The sequence below is a fragment of the Ambystoma mexicanum genome, chromosome 2p (genome assembly GCF_040938575.1).
Source record: "Ambystoma mexicanum isolate Mex_15411 chromosome 2p, UKY_AmexF1_1, whole genome shotgun sequence".
NCBI lineage: Eukaryota > Metazoa > Chordata > Amphibia > Caudata > Ambystomatidae > Ambystoma > Ambystoma mexicanum.
In genome coordinates this window covers 1147401186-1147423058 of record NC_090923.1, presented here as the reverse complement: position 1 = coordinate 1147423058, position 21873 = coordinate 1147401186, and the positions used below count along the sequence as shown (strand labels likewise).

At 44.6% G+C, this 21873-nt stretch overlaps 1 protein-coding gene across 4 annotated transcripts in view; it reads right to left on the bottom strand.

The window, feature by feature from the left end:
• The window catches only part of IQSEC2 (IQ motif and Sec7 domain ArfGEF 2), a 1791459-nt gene that overhangs the window by 1216502 nt on the left and 553084 nt on the right, over positions 1–21873 (bottom strand). For all 4 annotated transcript variants that reach the window (XM_069645245.1, XM_069645244.1, XM_069645249.1 and 1 more), the window contains exon 2: positions 21649–21678. In XM_069645245.1, coding sequence (XP_069501346.1) covers positions 21649–21678 — 30 coding nt within the window. The remainder of the gene's footprint in view (positions 1–21648; positions 21679–21873) is intronic.

The window sequence follows — 21873 nt, the reverse complement described above, 5'->3', positions numbered from 1 at the left end:
AACAGAGTGCTGCCAGAGTCTGTATACATAGTGAATTAAAGATAATGCTGAAGACGTACAAAAATAGCAATTTTCCTTTTCTGGATTAGAAAGACTTAAAATCTGCAGGAGCTCTCACCAACGATTTGTTTCCCAATGGGCGAAAAAACTATCTGAAGCCTCTGGGTTTGGAATGTAGGTGATGGGCACTGATTAGTCGAGGTGGAGCGGCTCCACCTCATGGCTCTTAAAGGGACATGCATCACATTTCTGAGCATAAAATGTGTACCAGAGAAAAACCAGAATTTCTAATGCTACACTCAGTTTTAAACATCTAAATGCTCCCAGGCTCAGCAGGCGGGAACACAGGACAGACTGAGAAACTGTATAAACGCGAGAACTGCCCATTTCCTGGAGTGCTACTGCCAGCCTGTGGACATGTGACAAGGGGGGCCGGCGAATAACAGTGGCAATGGAAACTTGAAGTGACTTAAATGTTAAATTAGCACCGATAGAAGTTAATTTAATAATATGATAAACATAGTAGACACCTTACAGTCACAATTATCAGAGGGGTGAGTGGGAGCAAGCTAAACTGGAAAATGTGAATTAATGGAACAACTTGGTTAACATGCCAGTAGGGCATACCGTTTATGAGAAAGTCATAGACGGATAGTGGTGATGTGGCTAGATTCTTGGATTGGCTGGCAATGCACTCAGAGAACATTTGGAGGATGACAAAATGAAGAAAATATAACTTATTACCAGGTGCAAAGGAAAACATTATTTTTAGACTGTCACCAGGGGCTTCATTCTTAGAAAGTAAGATTCAGGTCGAGAGGTTGGGCGAGGAAGGGCAATTGCCCAGGGAGATGAAGATGCTTATTTGTAATAGACCCCTGGAAGACCATAAAGACTCTGAAATGGTATCCCATGGGTAACAGGCTTTCCTTGGGAACAAGATGATGCTTGGTAACACAAATTCAATCCCCGTTCTGGTGCTTAGAAGCTGGAGAGGTCTGGTATTAAGTGTGGCATATAAAAATTCATTACAGATAAGAGGGAACTCATGGAAATCATGATCTGGTCAACAATGTCAGCACACTACATTGCAATACCCTCACTGGGCGAGATAGGACACTTGCCTGAGCCGAACAAGACAGCTGAGAAACCTTATGGGAAACTCCCTTACACAGGAACAACAAGTCAAAGTACTGGTCAAAAATGGCTCCTTCTACTCATCATGTCGCCGTTTGATCAGGCCATAGTTGTCATCCCCTTACAGCCATTACACTTGCACAATCAAGATTTGACTATGGCAACAGCCACTACCGAGGCCTCCCAAAGTAACTCCAGAGAACACAAAATGCAGCAGCCAGACTCTTGCTGGGATTGCAAAGATGGCAACACATCGCCCTGGCTATGCTGGCCCTTCTATGGCTACAGTCAAATACAGGATCCGAATCAAAAACCCCTGCATTCTCCACCACGCCCCAACAGCAGATGTGCCTCCTTAGATCTGAGTCATTCTGAAGTTCTAATGTTGATGATCTATTTGGGATCTTTTGGCTCCCTATGGTGCTGTAGACCCCACAATCCTTCACTTACAGGTAGGAAAATGGGCCAGGCCCCTAGGTTTAACTTTACAGTAGAACAGTTCCTTCAGATCTGAATGAAGTAAAGAGCTCGGAATGGGCACTGCATCTTCGACCAAAGCCATATCCTGCGGTGTGCCCCAGAGCTTCTTGTTATCACGACGTCGCTACAATATATGCTTGTATCTACAATATATTCATGCATCGCAATGTCCCAGCACCGCCACCAATTCGGAAAGGATGTAAGTTCATCTAAGTCGAGAGACACATTTATTCAACCAGGATAGGATTCCAAAGTAGCTAAGGCACAGCTATCGCTGGGCTACATAGAATTTACTGTTCCAAAAGTACTCTAAAACTGAGGTGCTGATTACAGGAAAGGCTCATAGAGATGCATTACCTTTCCCATGGCCAAGTGAACCGAAGACACCACTGCTACTAGTGAAGAAAGTTATAAACCTGAAAAGCCACCATTTTCAAATGACGATGTTTAGAAGGGTTATCCGATTTCTCGTCTCCAAAAACAGACCTAATCAAGACAAATGTGAGAGAACTATGGGCTCCCTGTGGAACAACAAATAAAGTTCACAGTACTCTGTACGGTGTACAAGTCAGTCGATGTCAAAGGGCCAGAATACACATCAAAGCTGATTCCCTGATATACTCCAAGCTGAAGACACAGCTCAGTCCAGTTGGCCAGGCTCAATTGCAAGAAACTATGAGGAAGAAAAATCAAGGTTCAGGCCCCATCTTTGGGGTAAGGTCCCAATAACCATGAACAGATGTCTTCCCTTCTGGAGCCCACTCCTTTGTTTGGCCTGCTTATCCCAACCCCTCAGCTGCGCTTGCAACCCCCTGGAGGAGTCCTCTTTGTACAGAACTCTGTTCCTTCTCAGCTGAGTTCACACTTTATAAATCCCATACACACACATCATGCATCGCATTACTCTCTCACTCACATTCTGTGCTAGGCCCCCCGTTTATCTCTCCGTCCCCCCTACCCGAAGACCCCGCCCGATTCAGCTCTTCTGCACTTCTTACACCTCCGCTGACTGGAGCTCTCTCCCATCAACAATTCAAAACAGTACCACTCTCCCCGCATTGCAGTCAGCCTTGAAACCCAACTCCTCCCCCTCGAAGGACACTTTCAGTGGTGACCCTAAAACCACTTCCACTGGTCTTCTGCCCGTCCTATGTAAATACTGTTCCTGCAGGGCATTTGACATTGTGTACATATCGAACTACCTGTAAATGACTGCTAATATTATTAATTATCTGTGCTCTTTGTCCCTAAGATTACTCATCAACTTTGACCTATGCAAAGCACCCTAGCCAGAGATGACTCCTTACACATGTAGTGTTTCCTTTTGAAATGCTATTCCTGCTACAGTATTAAATAAACATAAAACCCTGGCATATTCATCCTAAATCTGAGCCAATCTTTTAATGGGATGCTTTATACGTTTCCACTTAAAATGTATTGTTAAATAATCAATATACCTATTTGACTTCTCAGTTCCCTGCCCCTGCCCTTAGTTTAGTTGTGTTCATTTTGAGTGCATTATACGTTGTAGATTTTGTCTAATGTGTCGTCTCACATTTACGTTACAGGCCATTATACAAAAATGAAATCCATCACCTCTTAAAATATTGACCTTGAAAGTGATGCCGATGACAGTTTTACTCCGCTGAGTATATAGGGGTGGCATGATATACAGGCAGGACGTGTACACTGCATCTTGGCGATGTGTTGCAAGGTTATTTAGTGAGGCAAACAGGCTTGAAAGCAGCAAAAGATAAAAAGCTGCATTCAGTCCTGAACATTACATTTGTACATTTCAGTGTAGTAGAGAAAGATGTGAGAGTACCTTTTAAGTTCCTTGTACCTTTTCCTGAATAGGATGTAAAGAGCAAAAAACACAAATTCAAACTTGTCTGGTAAAACTTTCTACAAAATATATCATGCTAAATATATTTCATTGGATAAACCAAGAGAACAGCTCTGACACAGAGGATGCGGACAGAGCATCATCCAAGTGCAACTCCTGAAAGAGGCCTGGGAATTGGAGACAGGACAGTGGATATAGCCCCATTACTGGCCTTAACCTCAACACACACTGATTGCTTTACCTCTAGAGGGGGCTTGCCTGCCTGGTTTACCATTCCTGACCTTCTGCCCTGAGACAATATGCTCCAAACTAACAAAAAACACAATAAAAAGAATACGTATTACCAAACCTAAATCGTGTTCCTCTTCTACCCAAGAGGTGTGCTTGATGTTTTGGGAAGGGGGAGTGAGCTGCCTCTAGTTAATCCATCAAGACACACACCTCAGGAGTCAGAAGATAGGATGTGTCCTCCCTGCATTAAAAGGACGTTTGTTTTCTTAACAATATTCACCTGGGATATGTATGAGCCGCACTAAAAAAAACTTCCATAGCTCTGGCAGAGGAGATGTAAAGAATACCTCCACCGGAATCAAATAAAATTAATTGCAGAAAATGAAAGGACTCTGACTATTGATCATGTTACTACCATTTCCGCTTACTCTACCCCCTTAAACCTTGAAGGCCTGAACTGGTATTCTACTCTGGAGTCTCTCTACATGGTTACTCTGACATACATTTTACAAGCAATGCAAGCGATTGAATTTGACCTGCAGACCTCCCAGGCCACGAGTGGCACAGTTCAATTAGAGTACACCAAATCAATTTTCTGTGGATTACCCTAAAAGACAGAGCCAATTGAGTGTTTGTCACTCTCAACCTGCGCGCAGTCTAGTAGGACAACTTGTCTGCTTTGTAATGATGACTGAATCAGAAGTGATTTGCAATTGAAAAATATTTATTCCCAAGTGTCAGATGGCACATGTTTCGACCAGCGGCGGTCTTCCTCAGGGCTTTCAACATTGAGAGACTTGTTCTCAAAAGCAATTGGAGTGCGTGTCAATGCACTGCTTGCTGTGTGCGGAAATAGCTTCACAATCTATAGCGTGATTGCTGCTGTTGTATCTAATCTCCTATATAGGGGCCGGATTAGGGTCTGCGACACCAGTGTTTATTTCATCAGCGATTGTGAGCATGTCTGTGGTCCGCTCCACTAGATTATGATCATTTTCCCCCAGGGATGAGAACTAAAATGGGCCTCTGGGCCGCCCACAGGATTTTGTGACATTTTCCGCTCTAGGCAAAACAATTCACTTTGCTCACCGCTATGCATGCATGCGCATGGCAGCTATCAGTAATGGACACTGCAATAGACAAACATGACACAGTCATTACACGGTATCCCTATGGCTTCTTCCCCCTTTTCTAGACCTAAAAAAGCAGGCATAATCCATTTGGATTGCAACTTCTCCAACCGCATCAAAAGCTGATGCCATTGGAAACACTCTTGGTTTCCTTGCACTGAGCAATGCCAACATGCAGAGCAGATATCTCGCACTGCGACTCACTCTGTCCAGGGAAACAGATCCAAAGAGGCCCAGATGAAAATAATCATGTGTGGGGTCTGTGTCAGCATATCTAGCTGCCGCTGGGCCATTCACCAGCCCACCAAAAATGAGAGACAAACAATATTTTTGAAAGTTGCCTGTTCAGTGGCAGTCTACCTTTGCCTAGAAGCCAGGGTGGACTGGCCTATAGGGAACTCTGGAGATTTCCCGATAGGCCTCTGCACCCTGGGTTTTTTTTGTGTGGCATTTCCACATTTTCCTATAGGAAATGAGTTGGGCTTGCTGAAAATGTGTAATGTGGGGGTACTTTCAACACTATTTCCAGGGCCTCTTTTGGTTGCCAGTCCTCCCCTGTCTAGAAGCTGCCCACCCTTTCCTGGATCTGGAAGACTGATTAATCCTTTCCCTGTCCTAACCGTTCATTTTCTGTGTCACAACAAAAACATTTTAGTGGGTTCAAAGAAACGATGGCCTCCTGGTTTCTTGCAGTCAAAATCACAATTGTCCAGCGGCATTTTGCACTTGTTTAGAATCCAAAATCAGAATCATAGCCCAAGTAAACATCAGCTCCTTCCAGTGTTAATTTGTAAAAAAAAATAAGTAAGTGCCAGTGCCCAAATATGTTCTAGCTCTCCTGTGACACTGCAGGTGGGAAGTTCCCCACCACTGCTGCCACCACCCATAGCTGCTCTCCACAGTGTACACATATTTGGTGTTACACTACAGCTCGCACTTGCTCACTGTAGTTGATGGATGCACTGAGTATCACCTCTTCCTAATTAAAGTGAGTCTGTGACAAAAAGTGCTGGTGCTCAAAAATAAGTGCCTGGGCTGAGCCCTGGCAAACACCCCCACAAGTTAAGCACTGGCTCCTCCCATTATAAAAAAATATCAATGGCTCTTCAGGAATTCATTAATTACAAGTACAACACGATGCAGCCAGGAGCCATTTCAGCTGCAGTTTTTTCCTTTTTGAAGGAGAGTTTTTAACCAGCTGGATGCAGGAGCACTTTGTTCTGGCATTGAGTGCGCGTTCAGACGCTTTTCCTTTTAACCATGTTTACCTGCTGAGTCCTGTTGCTGCCGTCCACTCTGCTAGTAGTACCCGCTCTGTTTTCAATTACTTTGTTGCTTACCTGCAAGTCACTTGGCTCTCTACCCCTGGTCCTTATGTTCTCTGCCTGCAATCCCTGATTTCAGTCTGCAGCTTCTTTAGTACTTCTATGCAGTTTCCTTGATTCCACTCTATAGTTTCAGTCTGCTGCTGCCTTGCTTTTGGTCGGTATTCTAATTGATTCCTGTCTGTAGTTCATAATGGTTGTGTTGAGCTATCCCTTGATAGTGCGCCGAAAAATAATGGAATGGCAAGTAGTGATGATTAATCAATTCCTGTTTATTTTTGTGATGTTAGAGCCTTTGTGGATGACACGTGTTTCGGCAGAGCTGCCTTTATCGAATCCAGGCTATATGTCCAGGACACTCGTACATACGGAGGACTTCTTTGTATCAGGAGGGATTCATCCCTGTGAACTTCAGCACCTTTATGCATTATGCAGTGACTTATGAGCTATCTATATAGCCTGGATTCGATAAAGGCAGCTCTGCCGAAACACGTGTCATCCACAAAGGCTCTAACATCACAAAAATAAACAGGAATTGATTAATCATCACTACTTGCCATTCCATTATTTTTCGGCGCACTATCAAGGGATAGCTCAACACAACCATTATATATTGTCACAAACGGAGTGGAGGGACTCTAAGTTTCCGTAGTAGCTAAACCTGGTGCGACGCAAGATCTTTAACATCACCTCAACTCTCATGGACAAACCCTTTTAATTTAACGGGGCGCGTAGGTACTGCAGCAGGTGTCATCACAAACAGTCCCTCACCAAGAATGCAATACTGTCTGTAGTTCAGTTTGCAGTTTTTAGTCTGCAGTTCCAGGCCTGGGTAATTCTCTATTTAATCTGTGGTACTCTTGCAATGCTCCTGTCCACAATGTATTTCCGCTGCTTTGCTCTGCTTTCTTATCTTGAGAACTATTTAGCCTTGTCTCATTATTGCTCTAGGGCTGTGGTATGACCTTTATCCCAGATTCCTATTATCTGACTTGAATCCTTAGCTATTTATCCTTCCCAGTCTGTGAAGTTTTGTGTTATTTATTCTTGTCCTAACGTGCATTTATGTAAGTCCATTGTCCTGATTTTGGCTGCTGGTATCGTCTGTGTGTGTGAACAAATGTGCCATGTGTGTAACCAGTGAGATGGTTTTTGGTTCAGGATGTAGTCACTGTTCGGCTCCTGCTGGCTGTCTTGTGAGCATTGTTTGTGCTACTGATCCACAGGTCTATGTCTTCGTTGTCTTCCGTATACTTTTCTGTTCACTGCCTCAGCTGTCAATCTGTACTAATTTCCAACCCTCTCGTGCCACTTGCAGGACTCTCTTCTTTGCTGTCTTTTGCATAATGCCCTTTCTTCAGCTTCAGGGTACCATTTCCACCGCCAGACTCTGAGACAGAGTTCAGTAAATATCAAAGGTCACCCAGACCATGGTATATTAGAAAAGACATGAAAGCAACAAATCACAATTTCTCCTGGCCCACATTAAAACAATAGGTTTTTTCAACACCTGTGTAGGAAATGCAACAACACTGGTTTACTACGCCTGGCGGAACTAAACTTGCATCGTGGTGTGGTCCATGCACATGGAAACTAACCCTCAAGCTATGCCAGTTTCATGCACCAAGACAGAACAAGCCCAATTATGCTGGTTGAAAACTGAACAAATGTACCTGTTCTTATTGTTGGTGTTTTTTCTGGGGAACCGTTGGTGGTCTTTAGACTTTGCAAGGAGAGGTATTTCAGTCCTACATAAAACTGGTTTAGAAACATTCAACTCAGTCCCCTTTTCCTCCCACCCAGGTGAAGTGGGCAACTTTCTACAACCCAGCTTCAGGTACACTATTCAGCTCAGCAAACACAATTAGCATCCTCAGAGTTGGATGGCAATTTCTCCTTAATATGGACATTCCTATGTCAGCTGAAAGGGGATCATCTATCTGAGATGATAAGTATCAGTATTGTTCCTTGGGACCACCCAATTGGTGCACTGCCAAGAAAGTAATCCTAGGGACAAAGAAATCCAGGCCAACAACAGGTTGGTGCTTTGCCCATGATGGCCGCCCCGAGTCTGGCATCCCTTCCACTGGCCTAACTCTGCCCCAGCTGAACCCGGATTGGCTGGAAGGTGCATTTAAAGCACCTATCACAGCCAGCAGGCATAAGCCCGCCCACAGACACGAAGGCCCAGGAAACAAAGCTTTCACCTGCCCCAAGCCTTCTACTTCGCTACGTGGCTCCACTGGAGGAGCAGGAGCATCTGGACTGCTTCTGGAGCAGCAACCTCCACCCCAGGAGATGACCGAGGCCCCCAGAGACTCCCATAGATATATGGTGAGAGAATATCTCATTTAGGCAACGCGATTTGAAATGCGCCTGCCCACCGAAAATGTACATTTAATTTAATTTAGTGTGTATTTCTGAAGAAGTCACCTGCAACATTTTCGTTCATTTGCGGCTGCCTGTGCAGGTGCTGAGACTTGCACCCCACAGTAACCACCATTGAGTATCACGAGGTTGGTGCTTTGCCCAAGATGGCTGCCCCAAGTCTGGCATCCCTTCCACTGGCCTAACTCTGCCCCAGCTGGGCTTCGATTGGCTGGAAGGTTCATTTGAAGCACCTATCACAGCCGGCAGGCGTCAGCCGGCCCACCGGAACGAAGGCCCAGGAAACAAAGCTTTCACCTGTCCCAAGCCTGTCACTAAGACGTGCACGCCGTCAGCCAGAACCCCTGCTCAAATTGCCCTAGCTACCGCAACAACTCATTAAAGGTAACTCTCACTTCTCTATTGTGGCCCTATTGTTCTCCCACAATGTGCCTCCTCCCATGTTACACTGCCTTTGGGCCCCGGAGATTTACCAACACCCCTATCTGTGACAACATTGCCCATGGCCTCCCGAACTGCCTTTGCTCTTACCGGCCTCCTGAGTGTGTAACCATCTTCCGTTTCCAGCGCTGTACTCCCATTGCCACTGTGCTCTGTTCACGTCACCAGCGCATCGTCATTCCCACTTTCAATTTGAGACTCTGACTGTGATAATATTATCTCTACCGCACGGTTCATACATGCCTGACTGTGCATACCCTGCCCTCTAAAAATGTGCATCTTGTGCATTGTTCCAAATTACTTCGCTACTGTGTTGTGCTGCCCATATGAACCGATATACTGTTCACCCTAAATATCTGCCTCTGCCTATACCCCTATTGTACATCTCCCCACTGTGTATTGATTGTATACATATAGGGTGCACTTTGCCTTTGTGCATCTGCGCCTTGCGTACCATTCCTAGCTTATGTCCAGAATATGTCTATACTGCCCATATTGCACCGTGCCAACCTTTAGCTGGCTATGCCCAATATGCTGTGAAAATGTGTGTTCTGTATACTGCTTTCTTGCCATGCCCTCATGTCATTTAGCCTAGTTCAATTGTTGTCTCATGCTTCCCCCGACACGTACCACTGCACACTCTCCTTACGACGCACTAAACGTGTGTATATTGTATTTATGCATCTGCGCCTTATGTGTACGTTGATTGGGCAAATTATGCATTGCGCATGTGCGCCCAGTACATTGTTCCTGCTCACAATCTGCATGTGTGTGCCTAAACTTCCCAGAATACACTGGCCCCACTTGCCTCTCGCTGTGTCTTTTTGTAAAAATGTGCTATGTGTATTGTTCCTCACCAGATAGTGACCAAAGGCTTAGTAGAACTGCCTCTTGGGTCCCATCTAAAAATTGACTTTGTTCCTTTTGTCCAGGACACTTGATTCCGTCCACGGCGCACTTCTGCTACTCCTCCTAGTTCTTGCAGTCGCCATATACTACCTGTTACTAAACATGTTAAACCTAAGCATAATCTACTATATAATGGTAGCCACTACATTCCTTTCTACCAGTATATTTGAAAATTGTAACGAGTTCCCTCCATTCGAGATTGAACTAGTCTTATCCAGCCTATCTGGTGTCCAGTCATTTCGTCGAAAATAAAAGATCGAATGACCATTTGGTCGAATACCAATTGGTCGAAAAAAAAAAGGTTGAATTTTTTTATTTATTTATTTATATATTTTTTTTGTTTCGGTTGGTAAAAAAAATAATAATAATAATAATAAAAAAAAAATCGACCATTTTTTCGACCATTTGGCATTCGACCAAATGGCATTCGATCATTTGGTTTTCGACCAAATGACTGGTAACCGCGTATATAATATGGCAGTAAACAATCCCAGTTCTGTCCATTCTAAATACCTCCACGCTACAGGCCCAGGTAACTATGTTACCCTTCCATATACCATGCTTGATAGAAACTGTAAACTCTGCGCTAGACTCACCAACTGCACGAACCACTTACAAGATCTCTACCATCAACAAATAAGAAAACTAATTGCCACCTTAGTATGAAGCCTAATACTACTAAACGTCCTATCTCCTTATCTGCCATTTGCGCTAATGCCCCTCAGACCACGATGCACAATCCTAAGCGTACTGTCCCCTACTTACCTACCCCTCTCCAGGTCATAGCTAAATCGGAGGTACACTCCCTTAAAGGAGCACTCGTAAATGCAAGATCTCTTGTAGCCCATGCTTTAGACATTGCTGACCTAATCATAGAAGGCAACTTAGATTTCCTGGCTATAACAGGACCTTCACTTGTGTTAGCTATCTCAGATGGATATACAATATCCAGGCAAGACAGAGATGGATCCCGAGGTGGTGGAATTGCTATTATCTCTAGAGCGAGCCTATCACTAGACTAGCCCTCTTTCAAACTATGCAATCATGTGAAATCCTCACTGCCAAATTCCCTCTAAAAAACGCCCAATCACTTCCCATCCATCTAATATATAGACCACCTGGTCCTCTTGGGACATTTGAGGAGGATATGCATAGTATACTAGCTAATAACCTTAAAACAACTACCCAATTACTGTTACTGGGTGACTTTAATTTAGGCTTTAACGACCGAGCGGACAAGCATGCTTCGGAAATAGCCAATATTCTTAATGCACTAGGACTGACTCAAAAAGTTAACAAACCCACCCATATTAAAGGGAGAACCCTAGACTGGGTAGCCGATCACAATTGCACGGCCACCATTACATCCATTATGCCACAACTGTGGACACACCATTCACTTGTGTCTTTCACATTATCTACTATAAGACCCTCCCCTATGGCACCGTAAGCGGCGCCACATTGTCTAACTAGAAACAAAAAGAATATAACAGTGGACAAAGTGATCCCTGCTATTCTCCCCACTCTAAACTCATTGCCCGATAACCTAGACCCTAGTACACTGGTGCATGAATATAACAAAATCATGCTCACCACATTGGATAAAATCGCCCCACTCAAACTAAGAGCAAGCAAACCTAAAGCCCATTTAAATAAGTGGTTCACACCACAATTAAAGGACTTACGTCTCATGAAAAGGAAGTGTGAAACTGCCTGGAGACTATGCCCGTCCAATGAGAACAAAGGTAAGCTAACTACGATCTCTAGGCACTACAAAAACGAGGTCTGTTTGGCAAAACGGAATTCTTATAACAAACGTATTGCCAAATCTAGCTCAAGTATGAAGGAACTTTTCACCATACTAAAAGAACTAGAGTCTCCAATTCCCATACCTGACATATGTACCAAAAATAAGATCTGGTGCTCAGATATTCAACACGAGTTAGCCAATAAAATAAATACACTCCAAAATAAAATTAAAATAAAAAAAGACACTTTGAACCTTCAACATCCTACTAATCCCCCCCGCCTAGTGCTACACCCATTGCCCAGGCCAATAGATTCCACTTTACTAAAACATCCATTCTGGAGGTTGAGAAAATTATCTTATCTATCTCTCAAACCTTCTAACTGCAAATGCGACATCTGCCCAGATTATAAAAGATGCGGCCAGAGATTTGTCACCTTTTATATCCAAATTGATCAATGCTTCCTTCTCCTCTGGCACCATTCCTGCCAACTTAAAACAATCATGGGTTCTTCCACTCCTCAAGAAGCAAACCTTAGACCCACTCATTCCCACTAACTACCGGCCCATTACGACGGTAACATTCTTACTTAAAATACTTGACAAAGTTCCATATACACAGATTCAAAAACACATTGAACTGCATAAGCTTCTAGGAGCTAGACAATCCAGCTTCCGCCCACTACACAGGACAGAAACTACCCTGATTGATTTAAAGACACAGATTGATGAGCTGAGAGACAAAGGGAAGACAGCACTTCTCCTTCTACTTGATCTCTCAGCTGCATTCGACCCAGTGGATCATAAGGTCCTATGTAGACACCTGCACTCAGCAGTTCATTTTTCCACAGAGGCTATCAGAAGGATAGAATCATTCCTGAGTGAGAGAACCATGAGGGTGTTTTCCCCATCGGCAGCGGCGGACCCTATCCCCATCCTATGTGGCGTACCTCAGGGCTCCTGTGTCTCCCCTACCCTATACAATATATTCACCAAACCCCTGTTCGATGATCTGGACCTTCTGGGTATCACCTGCACTAACTATGCAGATGATACTCAGATTCTCCTCCCTCTTTCTGGGGATCATGCAAGGACCTGGCGTTGTTGAATAGGGTTTTCCTCATCATTCAGGCATGGATGGTCACCCACGGTCTATGCCTAAATGATGATAAGACAGAGCTGGTAATCCTGGGTACCCACTCGAACCTCAACAAACTAGGCCATGAATATTCCTCATTCACTATTGATGGAAACATCATTAGAGTAGCCAAGGAGGTAAAAACCCTTGGCTTCTACCTCGACTCAACTATGTCCTTTGATAAACAAGTGAAATCCCTGGCCTCTACTACTGCTCTACTGCTTACACTTGTAAGCTTATTAGAGCTGGTAAGCCTTTCCTGTCAAATGACAGCTGCACCACCATGATCATGTTTGTTTGTTTGTTTATTTTATTTATATCGCGCACATGACCCAGAGGTAATTGGGCGCTATAGTAGTAATGGTTACAAGGCATAGAATAGACAGTTATATGCATGAATACAGTTTGAACATTCAGGTAAAGTTACAATGGTACATATATACATATTAATCATTATGCATATTATACCTTGGGTCATAGCAGTAGTATGTGCCGATCACCTAACGGTTAGTGGTATCAAGAGCTGTTGTTTTATGTTTTATTTAGTATCCAAGTGATAGCATGACTTCTGAAATTGTTAAAGGTTTGAATGGTTTGAATATTCTGAGGGAGAGTGTTCCAAAGCTGGGCGGCTAATACTGGGAATCTAGAGCCTCTGGCTCTTTTTAGATTGTATGTGGGCACCGCCAGACATGGTATGTTGGAACATCTGGTGATTCTGTTGGATACCTTCCATGTGAACTTATCTGTGAGGTGGGGGGGCGTGGTGTTTAAGCGCTTTGTTGGTGAGGCAGATTTTAGGACAGTTTTGTCGTGTAGAGAGCATTAATACTCTCTAGGCTAGATTATTGCAATGCTCTTTACAGCGGTGCTAACAAAGCCATTATCCAGAGGTTACAAACCCTTCAAAATAACACCTTAAGAGCCGCATTAGCATGAACAAAAAAGTTCATATCTCCTCCACCATCTACTCACAATAAAATACAGAAAAAAATGGTCTCCCGACCCACAAAACACTAAACAATGCTGCCCCTAGTTACCCAATAGACAGATTAAATAGAAGATCATCCAGCAGACTAATAAGAGCCGGTAACGCCAACTGCCTCGTGGTACCGAGATTCAGACTTACTAAGATTGGCGGTAACAGTTTTCCCGTCAAGGCTACCAAACTCTGGAACTCCCTGCCACACGAGTTTTGAGTAGACCAACCATACCTACATTTCAGAAAGAACTACATCAACCACATCAACACTATTGATCACTAGTTAAACTGACCCTATTCCCTCACCTAAGCTGCCTTAACCCATTACTGTTATCTAGTGATATGTGGAACCTTACTGTATATAAGTTGTACATTTATATCTATATTGTGAGATACTGTTATATTAACCTTATAATGTTACTTGTAAATATATCTTTGTCGTACTGTGAACTACCTGTAACTATGTAAGCGTTGTACTTTCGTATTGCTGCGTCCTGTTACCTTTGGGTTTGGTGCACATTAGAAATAAATAAACAAACAAACAAGCCTAGATTGCCCGGCCAGAACATGATGCTCAAAAACCATGTGTTGTACAATGATTGTCTGTTAAGGTGCCATGTAACATTGTCATAAGGGAGAGCTTAACCCTCCCTATTTATAACACAAAGTGCCCTGCTACTGATACCACATCCTGCAATCTAATGACTCTGGTAGATTATGCTGGGGAAATGCTTGGCTACTGAGAAAACACCATTCCCCATTGCGGGGTCTTCATCAGTGATCATAAATGCATGTGCACAAGCGAGATCCCTGAAACACTTTTTGTAAAAGAATATCTGTAATAAAAGCAACGTTTCTAAAAATTAATTTATCTTAATTTGCTTTACATAAAGCCAAGACATGCAGGAGAAAAACAAAGAGATTTGTGTTTCTCCCCATTTTGTATTGTGTAAGCACAAAACCAAAAACACGGGATTTGATAAATGCAGTCTGTCTTTAGTTTCCATACAGGAGCTTCTGTCTGGGTCCTGCTAGGTTGGCATTCTTTAGCTGTGGCTCTGGCGTAAGGCCACGGCTCTTTTTGATTTTCCTTTACTGCTTCAGAGACTTTTTCTTTAGGGAGTTGTAATCCAATGTCTCACTAGGGGCGCCTCTTTATCTGCATTGTTCTCCCCGAGGGACCTTGGGCCAAAAGGACACCCCACTGTTTTCCTCAAGTGGTGGCAGTGAAAGGATGTTGCAAAGCTTTGAAATGTAATTACAAGTGAGGGAACAGATGCATGTTCCCGGCACAAGAGCCACTATGTGTTGTCCTTGTATTGCAAGCCCTGAAGACGTTTTGCAGTAAAATGTGGTTTCCTTTATGTAAAAGGTACCGGGGGAGACCATATATAGTAATGGCTACTCTGTGCTGAGGAAGCCTGAGGTAACGGCTGACAAGGCCAAAATGGCTAGACCAGGAACACGAGATCTGCCATCTAAAGCTCAATTGGCATTCATTCTGGTTGCCCGGAAAGGTTTGAATGTGGTGTTCCCCAATGATTGGGTGACTGCCAAAAGTGTGAAAGCATGACAAACTGCAAATGAATGCTAATGGTGCACTGCGCTCCCAAAAATCATATGTAAGATAGCGCCATCTATGTCTATACTTGGTCAGTCTTTTTGATGACTCGCAAAGCACAGAGAAGATGAGTCCATACCAAAGAGGGTTGTGAGGAAACACTGCTGCGGCATCTGCACAAGATCACACCATGGCAGAAAAGCACTGCCCAGATCTGTGAATTCCACACTTCTCAATGACAAAAAGAACGGTGCAGTCGGTGCTCCCTTTGCCGCTGGATCCTGCGGGCACAGCTGTGTTACAAGTGTCGAAGACTGCTATGCCCCCAAACCATGCCTTGCTTCTTGCTCTATGCACTCGGACATAGAGAGAGGTGAGCACGAGGCGATCAAGGGCTGGTAAAACGTCATAGGCCTAATGTTAGCAATACAATATCCAGCACAGAGACCTTATCTCACAAACCCTGGGATGCCAAGGAAGCCCAGGCTGACATGACCCGAGGGGCTGGCCCGCCGTCTGCCTCTCCTGAAAACCGGACCTGCATTGTTGGCAACTGGACAACGGCACTGTACACTAGCATAAGGTCATTTCCTCCCTGGGTCTGCATCCCCTGCAGTGACTCCAAAGTCGACCTGAATGTGTAGAGGTCTTCTCTTTCATCACCAGGCCTTAGACACCAAAACAGAGAGTGTCATTCCCCCTTGCAAACTTGGACTTTTAGAAGGAGTTGACAGCTCATGGTTGGTTTGCCAGGGCTGCGAAGGCAGACCTATTTGTGTGAAACCACTAACATGGAACTTCATCAGAGATCTTCATTTCTTTTATAGTCAACTTTGGGACCTTTCTCAACTGGTCACTTTTGGTACCCTGGTTAACCTTTAATTCTCCTGGTGACCTTCCCGGTAGAGTCACATACCAAAGAGACTGAACTAACTCTATTTTAAAAAGTTACTTACCTGTAACCTTGCGCTACCGTGTCCCCTGCATAGAAAGATACAGATATAATTTTTACAATTAAAAATTATAAAGTGTTGTACTTTACCTTTAACCACCCTACCAGACCTCCCTCCTAAAAGGTTAACCTTGGCTACCCAGCCACGTGTACAACTAGGAAGAGCGGATGGACTAAAGGGACTTGACCATTGTACAAACTGCGAGTCTTTCTCATGCCCTCAGCACAAGGCTGAGACAGAAATAGTAAAATCATTATTTTTCTCTTGTTATTTTTGGTCTTGTTACAAAAATTAAATGTTAAAATAAATGAGTCTTCTGAAAAATTGGCTTTCTTGGGAAGACGGATTTCTCTTATGAGCTTGTCACGTGGAATGCCAAGGGCGCATTAGCGTGTTTTTAATGTGTGTATAAAATGGCTCCTAATCATAATGTTGTGAAGCTTTCTAACAATATACAATGCAATGAAGACACAATGAAGGAGAACTAGTATCGGCATTTTTCCGTATCGGATTGCAAGGGCGGCTTAGTACCAGGGTGCTCAGCCAAGGCTCAATATCATGACATTGAAACGTATTCTTCATTGCCTGCAGAAGAAACCCGGGCTCATTTTGTTAACTGTGCATTTGAATTTGGCTATTAACTCGCAAGCCAATTTGTGAATCGGGGTCCAACACAAGTGAAATGCCAGCGTTGATTGGCCATGTACAGGGCTGTGGCCTGAGCTCTTGCCTGTTCAATGGTCACTTTACCAACTGCTTCAGACAATCACGGGGCTACGACCACTGAGAACAGTCGCACGAGCCTATGAAGAGGGTCCAGACCTCACGGGATCTTTCATTTGTCTGACAGATGGCAATGTACAGAATGGGTAGCACTTAAACACCCTGGCTTCATATTTACAGCGGAGGGAAACTTGGATGCAACAAAGCGAAAAAACGGGTCTAGATAAGCTAGCCACCAAACCACACAAACACACAAATAGAGCCACAGAGTCCTGCCTCCACTCATCAAATTGGGATCAGATAATCAAGCCTCCATTATCGCCGCAGGACACCAGGGGACTCTGTCAGCGCCCTTTACTAGAATGGGGGAAAAGCTGAGTCAGCTGCTCGCAGCAGGGGGACCAGGATGCTGCCTATACCCCTCACACCAAGAGGGCCTAAGTGGCTCGCCTCCACTCCTTACAACACGAGGAGTAGATGTTGTGTCCACTCTTCACACAGGGACACAATGATCCTGCCCGCAATTCTTACAAGGGGAACAGAGGCTCCTAACCACATCACTTCACTTAAAAAAATGTGTTAAGGAGGATGCAGTCGCAATCCCTCAAAATGGGGGAGACAATTGATCCCGCCACCCCCATCACAACAAGGAGGGCCAGCCACTACAACTGACAAGTAGGGATCCAGAGCAACTTGTCTCCACCGTTCATAAAAAGGGGGCCAGCGAATCTTGCCCGAATTCTTCAAAACCGGATCAGAATATCCGCCCTGCATTCCTCACAGGAACATCACCCCTCCCAACATAAAAACATGGGGCCTCATTCCGAGATTGGAGGTATTCATGGCGCTATTTGCGCCATGACTGCCTCCAATAACGGGTCCGGCACCGGTATGGTTCAATGGGGACTTACCGGTGTAGTCCGACCTTTGCGGGACCGGTAAGTCCCCATTGAAAAAGCCATTCCCCATTCCCATTTGAGCCCCCATAGCGCTCAATGGGAATGGGGAAGGCGCTAATAACGGTACCGCAATTTGCGGTACCATTATTAGCTCTGAAGTCCCTTAACGGTCCCGTCCATAACGCCTGGTCAGACCAGGCGTTAAAGGAGGGACCCACTAAGGGAACTCGCAGTAGGGTGGTAAGGGATTACCAGCAGCGGTCTCCTTACCGGTGCCCGGTATCCCTTACCGCCCTACTCGTAATGAGGCCCATGAATGCAACAAAGCGAAAACGGGTCCTGAGTTGCACACAGGTAATAATTCTGATGCCACTGTATTTATGGGGTGACTTACTGCTCACTTCCTAAGGGTATGGATGCGAAAGTGCCCTTGGTGGCCTTGCACATGCCACATGTATGAGGTAACCCGGCTCCACGTTTTCCAGGTGCTTGGCATGCTGGTATGCAGGGTTGGACTCGCCACTAGGGAACTCTGGAGATTTCCCGGTAGGCCTCTGTACCCTGGGCCTCTTTTGTGTGGTATTTCCGCATTTTCCCATAGGAAAAGCGTTGGGCTTGCTGAAAATGTGTAATACGAGGCCACTTGAAAATTATTTCCAGGGCCTCTTTTGGTTCCCAGTCCACCCCTGCTGGTATGGGTCTATTTTGCGCTGCTTGATACATGGCTTGCATACAAAATAAAACTTTTGAGGCGCTCGCGTTCGTGTCAAGTTCCTAAATTGGATTCATAATATTAAGAGTACCATGTCTGGACAGGGCACTGACATTATGGACCACTGTTAGCGCACTTTAGTCAGCGCCTTTAGGAAGTACTGAGCTCTAAAGAAAGCTTTGCCCATGACTGATTATGCTGCCATCACGACTCAGTCATTGTCTACATTGAATAGAGTTAAAAAGCAGCAACAACGTCGAGCAGACCATGATGCTAACACTGTAAGTAAAAGCTCGATACCAATTATATGTGCTATAATCCAGAGACTTCAGAGAGATTACAAGATTTGCATGGACCATGGCAAAGTTAGACACTGAACGGGCACGTAGGGCATGGCTCTCAATGCAAATATATTACAGCTCATTTTACAGAAAATCGTAATTAGCAATGTTCGTATGAGAAGTGTAAAGAGGCAACAAAAGCTTCTTTCAACGACGCTGCCTGCCATTTAGACATGGCAGGCAGCGTTTACAATGATTTACGATGGAAACCGTCTACTTTTCGTATTCCATAGGAAACCATTGTTTTTACGCCAGCATACAAATCTCATGCTGGCGTAAAACCATTACCTTCACATTCCGCCTTCAAAAACAATGGAATCCACCTTAGCGTGAAAGGAGGCATTAAGACGGAGGTAACACCATTACGCCTGTCTTTAGCACCTACATTTACATTACAGGGACTTGGAAAATGAGCTTCAAGTAGTTTGAGTCCAGCTCCTGCACCTTCCTCAGAATGTTGCGCTCTAGCAGGATGTGCCTAGCTGGCAGAACTCAACTTCTGGGCAGCTTTCTGGCTCCTTGCTTAATCTTTGTTACATGCCGATATTAGCTTACTTTCTGTTAATCCCTCCCAATGCATGAAAGTGCAGTGTTTGGTGACGTACACAAATTCTTAAATAACTAAAACTGAAATTAAACTTTTTTTAAAAAAAAGGGGTAGATCTAGGAGGTCTGCGTATCCACTGTTGGTTATGGCTGTGATTCCAGAAGAGCTTGCAATATAGACAACCAGAGTAATGTTTCTACTAAACTAAAACGAAGAACAAAGTGAAGGCCCTGATGTCTCTACTCGCAGCAGTGGCAACTGAAGATGCTAGGCCGCTCCTCACAAAATGGGTGGCAGAGGATCCTGTTCACAAGGGGAAAAGAGGATACCACTGACACTCCAAACATCAATGAAACAAAACACCCAGTTACTGCCGGGGCTCCAGAGGACACTTTGACCACTCCTCAAAAATGCAGAATGGGATCCAGCCTCCACTCATCCAGACCAAGGGACTAAAGGATTTTGCCTTCGCTCTGATAAGCAGAACAAAGTATTTAGCCTCTGCTCCTTGCTAAAAGGAAACTAGAGCATCCTGCCTCCCCTTCACTCAGAAAGGGGTCTACTGGCAGATGAAAGGGGATCGAATGCTACACCCCACAAATAGGCTAATAGCAGAACCTGCTTGTCTCGGGAGGATAGCTCAGGTGCAACATACTCGCCTTGGAAGCAAGACGACGCAGAGCAACACAGGTTTGATCGCCGGGTCCGCACTTAGAAACCTCTGGGTATTAAGCACGTTATAAATAACCATTTATAATAATAATAGCTTGCATGCCTCAAAATGGGATTTGATGATACTGCACCTACCCCTTAGAGAACAGCGCAGGATATGCTGCAATTCCTGAAAGAGGAGCAAAGAAGCGTCTTTAAATGCCACACACAAATGGGGCAAAATAACCCAATTTATAATCTCTCAAAAAGGGGACCAGTGGATCCTGCCTCTATTCCTCAAAACAGGGCAAGATAAACAAGGCGTCCTTGCTCACAGGGATAAGATAACCCTGCCCGCGGGGTGCTGTGCCCTCCAATCCCAACAACGGGACCCAGGTTGCCTGCTTCTACAATTCACACCAAAAGGACTAGATAAGCTAACCAGCAAACCAGAGACACACACAAATAGAGCCACAGAGTCCTGCCTCCGCTCTTCAAATTGGGATCAGTAATCAAGCCTTCATTATCGCCGCAGGACACCAAGGGACTCTGTCAGCGCCCTTTAAGAGAATGGGGAAAAAGCTGAGTCAGCTGCTCGCAGCAGGGGGACCAGGAGATAGATGCTGCCTACACCCCTGACCCCAAGAGGGCCTAAGTTGCTCGCCTCCACTCCTCACAGCACGAGGAGTAGATGTTGTGTCCACTCTTCACACAGGGACACAATGATCCTGCCTCCAATTCTTACAAGGGGAACAGAGGCTCCTAACCACATCACATCACTTAAAACAAATTATTAAGGAGGATGCAGTCTCAATCAAACAAAATGGGGGAGGCAAGTTATCCCGCCACCCCTCTCACAACAAGGAGGGCCAGCCACTACAACTGACAAAGAGGGAACCAGAGCAACCTGTCTCCACCGTTCATAAAAAGGGGGCCAGCGAATCTTGCCCCAATTCCTCAAAACTGGATCAGATGATCCACCCTGCATTCCTCACAGGAACATCACCCCTCACAACATAAAGACTACAGGAGTCTGCCTCCACCCCTCAAAGTATAAGGACCAGAGGCTTCTGCATCCACTCTTCACACCCAGGGGGGCAAAGGATGATGCCTCCCCTGCCTTACAGAAAGGCGGAGGGGTAGGAAAGGGCCGATTAAGCCGATACTCCTCAAGGCATTAAAAAAAACATCAAAACCCAGACATGCTTCAAGATACAGAAAATCTGCTTTTAGTGGATTAAGAAATACTGGCCGGTCCTAAATAGGAGCAGTTCTAAAGTGTGAAGGCCATCAATCCATCATATCTCATTCATTGACAGTTTCTCTGTAACCAATCACATTTAATTTCACAAAAGGCCGGACCTTCAAAAAATTACATTCCCACCCATACAGCAAAAGAAAGAGTAAACAACCACAAAAGAAAAAAGACATCAGTCAAGACACCTCCAGCAAGAGCATAAAGATGAGGACAAGGTGACAATGTGAGAGTGAATAGGGCTTCACTGACCTGACAGTTCTGGAGTTCTCGCCATCAGACCTGGAAGGAGAAAGAAGAAGGAGGATGTGAGTGCTGAGGGGATTCTTAGGGTGATAAAGAGGTAGGGAGAGCATGACTGTGAAAAGCTACATCATTAATCCATTTAGTCTCAAGCTGCTTTTTTGTGTTTATGCCGCCAAGTAAACCTACCACAATATTGAAGTAAAACCTCTCCTAAGAGAGTGATTATATATA